General features: G+C 37.3%; 1 protein-coding gene across 4 annotated transcripts in view; it reads left to right on the top strand.

The window, feature by feature from the left end:
• Window positions 1-7468, top strand: part of LOC144307822 (uncharacterized) — a 122591-nt gene extending 115123 nt beyond the window's left edge. For all 4 annotated transcript variants that reach the window (XR_013374523.1, XR_013374520.1, XR_013374522.1 and 1 more), the window contains one exon: window positions 7325-7468. Coding sequence is in view for 1 of the 4 variants with exons in the window: in XM_077887842.1 (XP_077743968.1) it covers window positions 7325-7389 (65 nt within the window). In the remaining 3 variants the exon portion in view is untranslated. The remainder of the gene's footprint in view (window positions 1-7324) is intronic.
• The last annotated feature ends 6057 nt before the right edge of the window (window positions 7469-13525 follow it).

Here is a 13525-nt window from a genome sequence, read left to right as displayed (position 1 = left end):
TTCCTTTTGCTGTGTGAACACAGCTATAAATAACCCCTAATCTTCCAGACATGATTTGATCTGGTCTGGGTCTCTTTTTTATTCATCCTTGATTAAACATCCTGCCTTCTAATTTTTTTTAAAGATTTTATTTTATTTATTCATGAAAGACACAGAGAGAGAGAGAGAGAGAGGCAGAGACACAGGCAGAGGGAGAAGCAGGCTCCATGCAGGGAGCCCGACACGGGACTCGATCCCAGGTCCCCAGGATCAGGCCCTTGGCTGAAGGCGGCGCTAAACCACTGAGCCACCTGGACTGCCCCCCGCCTTTTTTTAAAAAGATTTTATTTTACCTGCCTTCTAATTTTTGTATGTGACCTTTTTTTAATCTGAGTTCATCAATAACTTTATCGTTCATTTTCCACTTTGATCATGAGAGCTCAGAAATGTTTAATACTCACAAAATGGAGACATGATAAAATATCACACATCATTAATGTAGTCAAATTAGTACATGTGATTTGAAATCTTATCATTGCATTAAAGGACTTCATTTTGGCCCTGTCTATTTTTTAAAAGAGGCCAGACTCATTAACAGAGGGACTTTGAAAAGGTGTTTTTTTGTTGTTATTTTGTTTTTTTTTTTAAGTGGTCCTGCTTATCAGGATACTGAGGGCCTAAATCTTGAACCTGATGAAAGAAGTTCAGGTCCAGGGCAGCCTGGATGGCTCAGTGGTTTAGTGCCACCTTCAGCCCAGGGTGTGATCCTAGAGACCTGGGATCGAGTCCCACATCAGGTTCCCTGCATGGAGCCTGCTTCTCCCTCTGCCTGTGTCTCTGCCTCTCTCTGTGTCTCTCTTGAATAAATAAATAAATAATCTTTTTTAAAAAGTTCAGGTCCATAGTTTCTTATCTGCAGTCCTGAAAATTCCTAACCTCTGAAAAGCAACAGTTTTTTGTAACATATTTGGTGACAAAGTTTGAAACTAAACTGGAGGAAGATTAGTTATAGTCTCTACCCTACTTTGTGTGAATATTCATGTTTCATGGCAAAAATACCAACTTTTGCTTATTGTGAGCTGTCCCAAGCCCATTGCAAATATTATTTAATATATAGTTTATATTCTCTGTGACCTTCTTAAAATCTGAAAAGTCTAGATTTTGAAATCTATTTAATCCCAAGAATTTCTTTGGAGGAAAGGACCATGGGCCTGTAGTTACCAAACTTGGTCTCTGGGTATTAGTGTATGTATATAAACACTTGTGTGGAATTAAGTTCCATCATCTTTGATTATAATAGTTTCAAAGAATATTCAGAATAGTTTTATTTTATTTATGGATAAAATAACATAGTGTCTGGGATTTGTTCAAAATAATATGGGAAAGAGGAAGTGGATGTCAAGAACTCTGAAGAGTCTTAGGTTTTACCCTACTTGCAAGCTCATAAGTTAGTCTGCCAGTTTCATGGACACTGGCAGAAGATATGAAACCCTTGGGTCAGAGGTAAAGGACTTCATTAATCATTGAATAGCAAGCAGCACGACTTTCATGTTCACATCAGATCCCTCTTCCTTTCCAAGTCCCATGGGACAAAGTGAAGCAGCCCAGGTGGATGTTGTGCAAGCAGTGGGTTTGCATCATAGCTGGGGACCCCTGAGTTTAGAGAGCCTGAATCTTTTATAATGGCAAGTAAGTACACCTGCCTGACCTTACCCCACAGGGAGATATCTTTGTTATAGTGGTCAGTTAAAAATATGCCCTCTGCAACTAAGAGATACACTATCTTTATTGTCCAATATTGTTTACTATACAAGCACCCTTGAAGAGTCCATAACAAGGCAGTCAGCATCTCTAATCACAAAATATGCAGAAACACAAGAGACCCGTGGAGAATTGTCCCCCAACAGTGGTGGTGGTAAGGGGGAGATGAAAGAAAATTAACTGAGTTGATGATTATTATTCAATATTATTCAATATTATTCATGATTGATGGATATATTGAGATACAGTTTATTTTTGTATATTTTTGAAATTTTCAACAAATAACAAGTTAAAAATAGCAGCCACTGTAAGTAAAGTGCTATGTGACACTCTCCATATAAATAACAATAGAAAAGACTGAGAGTGATTTTGTTAACTCTACACTCTCACAACTTTACTTCCCTAGCAAATGTCGGAGGTTTAGTAAATGTTCTTGGAGGCTAATTACATTATTGGTTTGTTAGAGTACTGACAAGTTCAATATAATTAACTGAAATCTCTATAGGTTAAATAACCACCAACTGTGAAAGTTGGGAATATTGGTGAATGGCAGAAAATAATTTTTCAGGTTTCAATTTTTCAGAAGCACCATTTACATATCATATACGTACACATCACGATATACATATAACATATACATATCACATGTATATCAGTGAGATAGAGGTAGAGAAAACTTCATTTATCTGCAAGGCCTTTTATTCACGTGAATAGTAATCAGACTGTCAAAAAAGAAAATCTTGAAAATCATGCTAATGTAGATGTTTTTAGCAAATACATGTTTTAAATATATATATATATATATATATATATATATATATATTTCACCAAAACATAAATAGATTCTTGTTCTAAAAACAGAGATGTCTAGACTAAAAAGTGAATGTCTTATTCCCCACAGAACAAGTACTATGCCCTCTCCATTTTCCCATTTGCCTCTAGAGAGGTAATCACTGTTAACAGTTCGGCGTATATTCTTTCAACCTAGTCTTTATAAATTTACATACATTAATATGTAAAAGTACAAATATAGTTTTAAGAAACATAGATGGAATTATACTATGCATACTTTAATATAGCCTGCTTTTTTCACATGAAAGTTTCTTGGAGATATTTCAATTTCAATATATATAAAACTATTTCCATTTTTGAAATGGTTGCATAGCATTCCATAGAAAGGATGTATCATTTGAAATATCCAATCTAAGCTCACCTTTCATTGCTGCTAAGTATTTTTCATTGTTATTATGAACACATATTACTATTACATTCTTACCAAGTAAGTTTCAGTCTAGTTCCTGCCCTCCTGAGTCTGTATAATCTAAGACAATTTCAATATAAACATGTGGCAAGAAGACAATTTCTGTACATGTCAAGAATTTTGAGACTGTTTTTTTGTTAACACAGTGTTTATTAGTTTCAGATGTACAATATAGTGATTCAGCAATTCCATACATCACCCATAGCTCATCTGATAAGTGCACTCCTTAATCCCTGTCACCTACTTAACCCATCCCCCTCCCACCCAGATCCCCTCTGGTGATCATCAGTTTGTTCTCTAGAGTTAAGAGTCTATTTCTTGGCGCTCTCTCTCTCTCTCTCTTTTTTTCCTTTGTTTGTTTCTTTTATTTCTTAAATTCCACATATGAGTGAAATCGTATGATAATTGTCTTTCCCTGACTGACTTATTTTGCCTAGCATTATACTCTCTATCTCCATCTATGTCATCACAAATGGCAAGATTTCATTCTTTTTTTTTTTTAAGGTTTTATTTATTTATTCATGAGAGACACAGAGAAAGAGGCAGTTTCTCCTCTCCCTCCGGGGAGCCTGATAATGGGACTCAATCCCAGGACCCCAGGATCATGACCTGAGCCAAAGGCAGATGCTCAGCTACTGAGCCACCCAAGTGCCCCAATTCCATTCTTTTTTATGGCTAAATAATGTTCTACCATATATACATACCACTTCTTTATCCATTCATCTATTGATGGATGCTTAGGCTGCTTCCACAATTTGGCTACTGTAAATCATGCTGCTCTATACATAGGGATGCATGTATTTCTTTGAATTAGAGTTTTTGTATTTTTGGGTATATACCGAGTAGTGTGATTACTGAATCACAAGGTAGTTCTACTTTTAACTTTTTGAGGAAACTCCATACTGTCTTCCACAGTGGCTACACGAGTTTGCATTCCCACCAATGGTGCACCAGGGTTCCTTTTTCTCCACATCCTCACCAACACTTGTTGTCTTTTGTGTTTTTTATTTTAACCAGTCTGACAGGTATGAGGTGATATCTCATTGTGGTTTTGATTTGCATTTCCCGGCTGATGAGTGATGTTGAACATCTTTTCATGTGTCTGCTGGCCATCTGAATGTCTTCTTTGGAGAAATGGCTGTTCTTGTCTTCTGCCCATTTTTATATTTTTCTTGGGTGTTGAGTTGTACAAGTTCTTTATATATTTTGGATACTAACCCTTTATCAGATATGTCACTTGTAAATATCTTCTTCCATTCCGTAGGTTGTCTTTTAGTTTTGTTGATTGTTTCCTTTGCCTTGTAGAAGCTTTTTATTTTGATATAATCCCAATAGTTTATTTTTGCTTTTACTTCTCTTGCCTCAGGAGACATATCTATTTTTTTTTTCAGAAGACATATCTAGAAAAATGTTGCTATGGCCCATGTCAAAGACTACCCCCTGGGTTCTCTTCTAGGATTTTTATGGTTTCAGGTCTCACACTTAGGTCTTTAATCCATTTTGAGTTCATCTTTGGGTATGGTGTAAGAAAGTGGTCCAGTTTCATTCTTCTGCATATAGTTGACCAGTTTTCCCAGAACCATTAGTTGGACAGACCATCTTTTTTTCCATTGCATATTCTTTACTGCTTTGTTGAAGATTAATTGATCATATATTTGTATATTTATTTCTGGGTTTTCTATTCTGTTCCATTGATCTATGTGTCTATTTTTGTGCCAGTACCATATTGCTTTGATTACTACAAATTTGTAATATAACTTAAAGTCTGGAATTGTGATACCTCCAGTTTTGTTCTTTTTCAAAATTGCTTTGGCTATTTGGGTCTTTTGTAGTTCCATATAAATTTTAGGATTTCTTGTTCTAGTAGTGTTAAAAATGCTGTCGGTATTTTGATAGGGATTGCATTAAATCTGTAGATTGCTTTGAGTAGTATAGACATCTTAACAATATTTGTTCTTCCAATTGATGAACATGGAATGTCTTTTCATGTCTTTGTGTTGTTGAGACTATTTTTTTAATTGTGAGGCTTATTTTAAATTATCTTGCTAAATCAAGGAGGAAGAGAGCTTAATGAGGAATAGGATATTTACATAGTCTCAAAATATCTCCTCATTAATTCCTTATAAGTTACAAAAGAAAAAACCTATACACAGTAAAGGAAGCAGACTTTAACAAAATGGCTCAAATCAGCATCACCAATAAAGCTGAATGGGCATCATGTGTCTCTAGATATGAGACCCTGAGAAAGACACAACATCATTTGTGTAGTATTCCAGCCAGATGTGTATTACTTGAATCAAATCATGAGAAAATATTAGATAAACCCATATCAAGGGATAGTCTGTAAAATAACTGGCCCATACTCTTTACAAATACTGAATGAAATAAAAATATTTATGATCTTGATGAACACGGAGAAGTGTATAGAATTGTTGAATCATCATATTGTACACCTTAAACTAATATCATGCTGTAAGTTAATTATCCTTCAATAAAAAATAAAAATAAAAAATACTAAAAAAATATTGATAAAAGACAAAAGTAAAAATAAAAGGCTTAAGAATTGTTCCAGATAGGAGGAGACCAAATATACATGACAACTAAATGCAATGTATGATACTGGACTGGATGCTACACTAGGATGAAATTGCTGTAAAGTACATTGTTCAAACAATCAGTAAAATTAGAACATGGACTATAGATAAGATAAAATACTGCATCGGTGCTTATTTTTCCAGTTTCAACAACTGTAGTGTGACTATTTAAGATTATATGTTAGGAATATGTTAGGAAATATGGGAAATCCACACTGAAGGATTAAGGGGGTAAATGGGCATGCTATCTGCAAAAGGTTCAGGGGAAAAAAAGTGGAAGGTGGAGGGAGAGATTATGATAAAGCAAATGTGACAAATTATTTATTTTTATTTTTATTTTTTTAAAATATTTTATTTATTTATTCATGAGAGACACACAGAGAGAGAGAGAGAGAGAGAGAGAGGCAGAGACACAGGCAGAGGGAGAAGCAGGCTCCATGCAGGGAGCCCGACGTGGGACTCGATCCCGGGACTCCAAGATCACGCCCCGGGCTGAAGACAGGAGCCAAACCGCTGAGCCACCCAGAGATCCCCCAAATTATTTAATATTAGTGCATATGGACATGGATAATGGGTACATGGAAATTCTTTTAATATTTTTCTTGCAACTTTTCTCTAAATATGAAATTATTTCAAACTGAAAATTGAAGAACATGTCTTGGTTTCCAGAATATACAGAGACCCGAAGTGGATAAATAACATGTTCAAGTGATGGTCATGTTGCCTGTTCAACTTCTTGCCTTCTTGGAGCGAGCTCTGGTTATAAGACTTTAGGGAATAGTTCTTTTTCAATAGATTTTCTTGAGGTATTTTTTTTTTTCTTGAGGTATTTATTTCATATATCTCACAATTGGGAACTATCAAAACACTTTAGTTTCAAAAATACGAATAGCTGAATAGCTGTTAATTTTCAGAGACAAGAGAGGAACTTGTATTTTAAAGCGTGTGTTATTTTTAATAAAACATTGTCTTGCATCAACCTATTATACTAATTCTGCACCTGAGGCACTTCACTAAGCTGTGTTTATGCAGATAAAATCACTCTCACTTTTAATCTTTTACTTTTTGTAATGCTAGTGGAGTTAGTAAACAGTGAGTCATAGCTTTAAGTTTAGAGATGCATAAAAACATAGAAATTATTTTAACAGACCAGTAATCCTTCTTGCTAATCTGTCTCTGAATTGCTCCAAGGAGCTAGCAATAAAATTATTTTAACAGTTTTATTGAGATATAATTCACATACATACCTTTTACCCATTTAAAATGTACAGTTCAATTTTTTTTTATATATTCACAGAGGTGCAACCGCCACCACAATATAATTTTAGAACATCTTCATCATCCCATAAAGAAATGCTGTGTCCATTAGCAGTCACTCCCCATTCCCTCCTCACTCGGTCCCTGGCAAACCACTAATGTATTTTCTATGTCTATGGATTTGCCTATTCTGGATATTTCATATAAATGGAATCATACAATATGTGATCTTTTGTGACTGGCTTCTTTCACTTAGCATAATATTTGAAAGGTTTATCCCCGTTATAGCATGTGTTAGTATTTCATTTCTTTTTGTTGCTAAATAATATTTTATTATGTTGATATACCACATTTTGTTTATCTGTGCATCATTTGTCTCTTCGTGGACATCAGGGTTGTTTCTATTTTTAGCAACTTAGAACAATGCTGCTGTGAACATTTGTGTGGATATATGTTTTAATTTCTCTTGCAGGGCAGCCCCGGTGGCGCAGCGGTTTAGCGCCGCCTGCAGCCCGGGGTGTGATCCTGGAGACCTAGGATCGAGTCCCACATCAGGCTTCCTGCATGGAGCCTGCTTCTCCCTCTGCCTGTGTCTCTGCCTCTCTCTTTGCTCTCTCTGAATGAATAAATAAATAAATCTTAAAAAAAAAAAAATCTCTTGCATATGTATCTAAGAGTGCAGTTGCTGGGTCATGTGGTAACTCTGTGTTTAAGTTTTTGAGGAACAACAACAAAAAAAGATTTTAAGGAACTACCAAGTTGTATTCTAAAGTGACTGCACCATTTTACATTCCCTCCAGCAATATATGAGTGTTCCAATTTCTCCACTTGTTATTATCTGTCTTTTTTATTATAACCATCCTACTGGGTGTGAAGTGGAATCTCATTGTAATTTGGATTTGCATTTCCATAATGACTAATGATTTTGAACATATTTTCATGTGCTTATCAGCCTTTTTTATGTCTTCTTGGGAGAAAAGTCTATTTAGATCCTTTTCTAGTTTTTAAAATAGGGTTATTTGTCTTTTTATAAATGAGTTGTAAGACTTCTTTGTATATTCCAAATACAAATTACTCATTGGATATAAAATTGGCAATAGCAATTTACACAGGTTGACCATATTTGGCTGCTTTTTTTTCACCTAAAATCCCTTGGATATATTTCAATTTCAGTATATGTGAGGAAGCCTCAATTCTTATTTTATTTTTTATTTTTTTAGAGAGATCGCATGTACAAATGGGAGTGGGGAGGGGCAAGGGGAGAGGGAGAACGTTAAGCAGACTCCACATTGAGTGTGGAGCCTGATAAAGGGCTTGATCTCACGATCCTGACATCATGACCTTGAGATCACAACCAACCAAGAGTTGGGCATTTAACCAACTTGCACCACTCAGGTGCCCCACAAGTCTCAATTTTTTAAAAAAACTGCCGAATAGCTTTCCATATTTAAAATATCCCCTAATAATTGCCACCTGAATGAGGTCTTCTGTTTATATATTCTTATAGGACACATTCTGAACCATACTCTTCTCTCTTCCTCATTTTGAAGGTATTGGTCAAGTCCACCCTACTAGATTTATGCTAAGATTGAGGAACATGTATTCTGCATCTTTTTAAATGTATGTGTGGTTCCTCACCATAGCATTTAACACACACTACTCTTCTGATTTGTACATTTAGAATAGATGACTTCCACTGGCTCATTATTAACTCTCAAGGGAGAAGACTTTTCCCCCTTGGGTCCTACTTATAATGCTACAGAATACATAATCTTAAAATTGGAAGGGACCTCATGGATCATGTAATCCAGTAGAACTCAAAGTGTGATCCACAGACTGGTGCCAGTCCACTATCTCTTACTGGGCCATAACGATTGAGTACAGAAATGGGGAGTAAATGCTTAGAAACTTTTATTGTATTTGATATTGCTGTGAAAGCCAAGTATGTGGTATTGTATTAGACAAAAATGTGAGATTACAATTGATAGGAAATTTTTTAAAGTTCTAGTCAAAGACAACTGAGAAATACTTTTATAGTCCAATCTATCACCCACAACCAAAATGCCTTTTGCATTCAATCAACTAGAATTTACCTAATTCATTTAGTTTATTAATTCAAAAAAGATTCATTTAGCCCTTACAACAAGTTGTGAACTGGTTGAGCTTGCATGTCCATATCCTGGTTTTTTATTTACTGGGTGTGTGAACATGGGGAGGGTTCTTAATCTTTCTGGGCCTTACTTTCCCAATTTCCACCTATATAAAATGGGAGAAATTAGAGTACCTAATCTCATAGAGTTGTTTTGAGGAATATATGTGTGTGTGTGTGTGTGTATAGTTCTAGAATAGTTCCCAGTACATGGTAATATTTCCATAAATGTTAGTGAAGTTAAGGTTGATGTTAATGATGTAATTGAAGCAGAAATTGATGGTTTGAAATAAGGTAGTATCAGTGGGAATGGAAAAAATTAGATGGATCTGGAGAGTGTCCTCAGGACTTGCAGACTGACGGGCTAGGGAGAAATGGTAAGGATGAGGGAGAGGACCAGGATGACATCTCGCCAGCCATTCTCTGAAATGGGGAACCTGAAGGAGGAAGGTTTGGGTTGGGGGAGGGCCATGGTGGGGGATTATGATTTTATGATTTCAAGCTTGGCCACATTGAATTTCAGGTGACTCTGGGGGTTTCCAGTGAAGCCTTCCAGTTGGTTTTTGCAGATAGAGACTTAGATTTCAGAAGAAAGAAAGTTACCCTGGAAGTAAGGTGTCACAATGCATAAGTGGCATTTAGAACACTAGAAGTCATAGAAAGAGCAAAGGATACCATGTAAAAAAAGGACAGAGTAGACCCAGGACAGAGCCTGGTGGAATATCAGTGAACATCAATGTGTGTTAGATGTGAGGGAGACCACAGGGAGGCTTAGAAGAGTGACTGGAGGAGTCTGAGAGGTGTCAAGAAAGTGTAATACTGGAGAAACCAAGGAAAGATTATTTCAAAAAGGAGGATGTGGTCAATAGTGTCATGCAAGAGAAATTGCAAAGAGCATTTGTCCACAGTGACATTACAAAGATTTGTTTGGGTGGCTTGGGGTGGGGCAAAAGCCAGGCTGGGTGGACCGACAGGGGAGTGAAGGCTATGGCAGGTAGATCACAAGCACATACCACTCTCTCAGAAGGCCAGGCTTCAAAGAGGATGGGAGAAAGAGGCGGTAGTTTGGTGGTATGTGAGGCCAAGGAAGTTTACTTCATGTACATGATGGGAAAAACCTATGCACGATCACCAATGAGAAGATGGGTTAGGCAAAGGTAAAAGTGAGAAAGGACATAATTAATGGAGGTAGAAAAGGAATCAAGAGCATCCATGGATAGGATTAGCTTTGAATATTAGTTCTCTTTCCCACAGGCTATTTCCTTTGCGTACACCTCTACATATTAGAACTATATTTCTTATACTGAGGAGAAATATGTTTTCTTGTAACTCTCATCTATGAGTCTTATTTCTGTTCCTCAACTTGTACACAGTTGCAATTCTGTTTCCTCTTCAGTTTCTTTTATAAACATCCATAGTTCCTTCAACCATTTTTCATATGATTTGATTTCAAGGTTTCCTTTGAGTAATGTTCAGCTTAAAATGTCAAACCCGGAACTGCCAAAAAAATTTTCCAGATGCAGTTTGGCACGTATGATACCAAGCTCACTGTTTACGTTTTCTTTCTCAATCTGGATGCTATATATTTATTATTGCTCTGTAAATTACATTTTGATTTTTTTAATTGCATTATACAAACATTACTTATTGTGCTTATAAACAATTAAAACCCAAGTCTTTTTTCCAGGAACTGCTTCTAAGCTAGTTCTCCTGTGTTAAAAGCTAAGTGTGGGTCTCAGGTTTCTTTCTGCTACTTTTGGCTTATTATTCTAAGCTGTCATCCTTTTGGATAGGATATGAACTCTGACATCCAACATATATCCTCTTTTTCAGTCAGTGCAGTCAGCTTCAATATGCACAAGTTTGTTGTGAGAGGCAGTGTTCTTAGATGATTCCCATGATTCCCACCCCCCTGGAATCCATACCTTGGTGTAATCCTCTCCTTTGAGTGTGGGTAGAGCCTGTGACTTTCTTGGAACCAATATAATATGGCAAAGGTGAAGGGATTTTGCAGATGTAATGAAGGTCCCGAAGCAGTTACCTTTGAGTTAATCAGAAGGGAGAAAATCCAGGGTAGGCTTGATCTAACCAGGGGAGCTCTACAAACGAGAGTCCAGACCTTCCCTAAAAAAGGAGACTTGAAGCAGGCGAGATGCTCTCCTTCTAGCCTTGAAGAAGCAGATAGCCATATTGTGAACAACCCATGGAAAGGGATGGCCTCTAGGAGCTGAGAGCCTCTGTCCTCCAACTTCAAGGATCTGAATTCTGCCAACAACCTGAATGAGCCTGGAAGAAGTCCACGAGTCTCAGATGAGACCCCTCTTCCCATCAACACTTCCATTGCAGGGGACCCAGTTAAGGACCCATGGAAACTGTGGGATAATAAATGTACGTTGTTCTAAGCCACTTAGCTTGTGGTAATTTGTTCTGCATCATAAAAAATAAATGCACTTGTCTTCAGCATTTTACCTTCAATATATTGGATAGGAGAGTTGGACTACACAGGGAGAAAGCACCATCTATCAAGACTCGCTCCTCCACTCCTCACCTGTGGCTTCCATAGCATCCTTTCTGCTCCTTGCCCACCAGGTTAATGCACTTTGCTTAGTGAGAGATAGAAAACATCAATACAGTGGGCCACATATCAGCTTCTGAACCAAAAGAAAACTGCCTTTGTAAAAATAGAGAACACATTGAAAGCCAGTATTGTTCATGCTGTGTACTATTGCAGTACTTATTAACAGCTCTGCTGATGCATTCTGTGACAAAGCATCTGAATCAGACATTAGTGGATCATCTCTGTTGTGAGAGAGCCATTTGCCTTGGAATAAAAACTGTCTGTTAATATTCTGGGCACGCTCGAGACTCTTGTGTAAGAGGCCAATCCTGCCCTCTCATTAGTACTTTGTGGGTGTCAGGGCCTTCATTAAGATTCCACTTCCTTTAATGTGGTCACCTTGGCATGTTTTTTGAATGACCTCAGTGGCTTAGGGAGGACTGGTTTTTCCAAACAATAGGAAGAATGCAGAAAGTAATTGGATTTGGCATACTTTGTAGCATCTTATTGGATTGCTTTTAGAAGAGCCCTTTTAAAAAGGCTTTATTTAAATCAGAACAAAGAGGAATATTTGGCTGGAGACACTGATGAGCTTCTGTAAGATTCAGTGACTAATGCTGTATATCAACACCGGGCTTCCATGTAAAAGGACGTTATGACATCAATGTGTATAGATTTCTTAATGCTGAGGGAAGAGGGGAAGACAAAGCTACCTCACCCTATTCCAGAAAGTCAGTAAGAATATAGTGGGAATCTAGGAGGCTGAAAGGATTCTATGTTGGTTGATGGACAAATGAGCAGAAGATTTCAGTTTCTGGGGTGATTTTGGATCTCAGAGATGCCCTTAGGCAACAGCTCTGAACCTGATCTAAAGCAGGCTTTCTCAACCTTGGCGCTGTTGACATTTGGAACAGAATAATTCTTTGTTGGGTATGGGGCAGGGGATACTGTCCTGTGCATTGCGAGATGTTCAGCACCGTCACTGGCCTGTACTCACTAGATGCCAACAGCACCCTTCCTGGCCCCCACCCTCTCGAAGTTGTGACAACCACAAATGTCTCTGGACTTTAGCACATGTGGCCTCAGGACAAAAATCACTTCCAGTTGAGAATCACTGACAAAATCACTTAGTTTTTTGTCCAATGTCTGTTTCTTATGATGCTTTAATTTTCTAAAGTCAATTTAACCAAAATGGATTGAGCACTTGCCATGAACAAGTGCACAGAAGTGTACTGCATGCTGGGAAAAGGTTCTGCCCTCATATCTTTCTCACCTAGAACTGACTAACTGCAGGCCAGAGCTGTTTTAGCTTCTTTTTTCTCTTCTGCCAGAATGTTTAACGGGATAGTCAAGACTAACCTACAAATGCCCACCTAGAGAGGACAGGACCCCAAATTTAGAAATTACCACGTTGTGACCTTTTCCAATCCTGTTATTAAAACCATATTATACTGAATAACTACAGGAATATTTAAGTTTTTAAAGGAAAGGGGCACCCAATAAATGTTTAATTTCTATCACTTCTAAGAACTTGATCGGGATCCCTGGGTGGCTTAGCGATTTAGTGTCTGCCTTCAGCCCAGGGCATGATCCTGGAGACCCGGGATCGAGTCCCACGTCAGTCTCCTTGTGTGGAGTCTGCTTCTCCCTCTGCCTGTGTCTCTGCCTCTCTGTTTCTCTCTGTGTCTCTCATGAATAAATACATAAATAAATCTTTTTTTTTTTTTTTTTTTTTTTTAAAGAACTTGATGAATTGGTCAGAAAGCCACAGACTACCTCTTCTTGTTTAGGGGTACAAGTGGTATATCAAAGTTTGAGAACAGTGTTCCATAAGGAATTACCTAATCACAGAATAATTTGCTTTTAATTTGAGTCCGTTCTCTTCCATAGAAAATCCCTTTTTTTCTCAGTCACAAGCAAATACATGTTCACTAAAACGATATGAAAAATAGAGTACTGTATAATAA

This window comes from Canis aureus, chromosome X (genome assembly GCF_053574225.1).
Source record: "Canis aureus isolate CA01 chromosome X, VMU_Caureus_v.1.0, whole genome shotgun sequence".
Classification (NCBI taxonomy): domain Eukaryota; kingdom Metazoa; phylum Chordata; class Mammalia; order Carnivora; family Canidae; genus Canis; species Canis aureus.
This window is presented reverse-complemented; position numbering and strand designations above follow the sequence as displayed.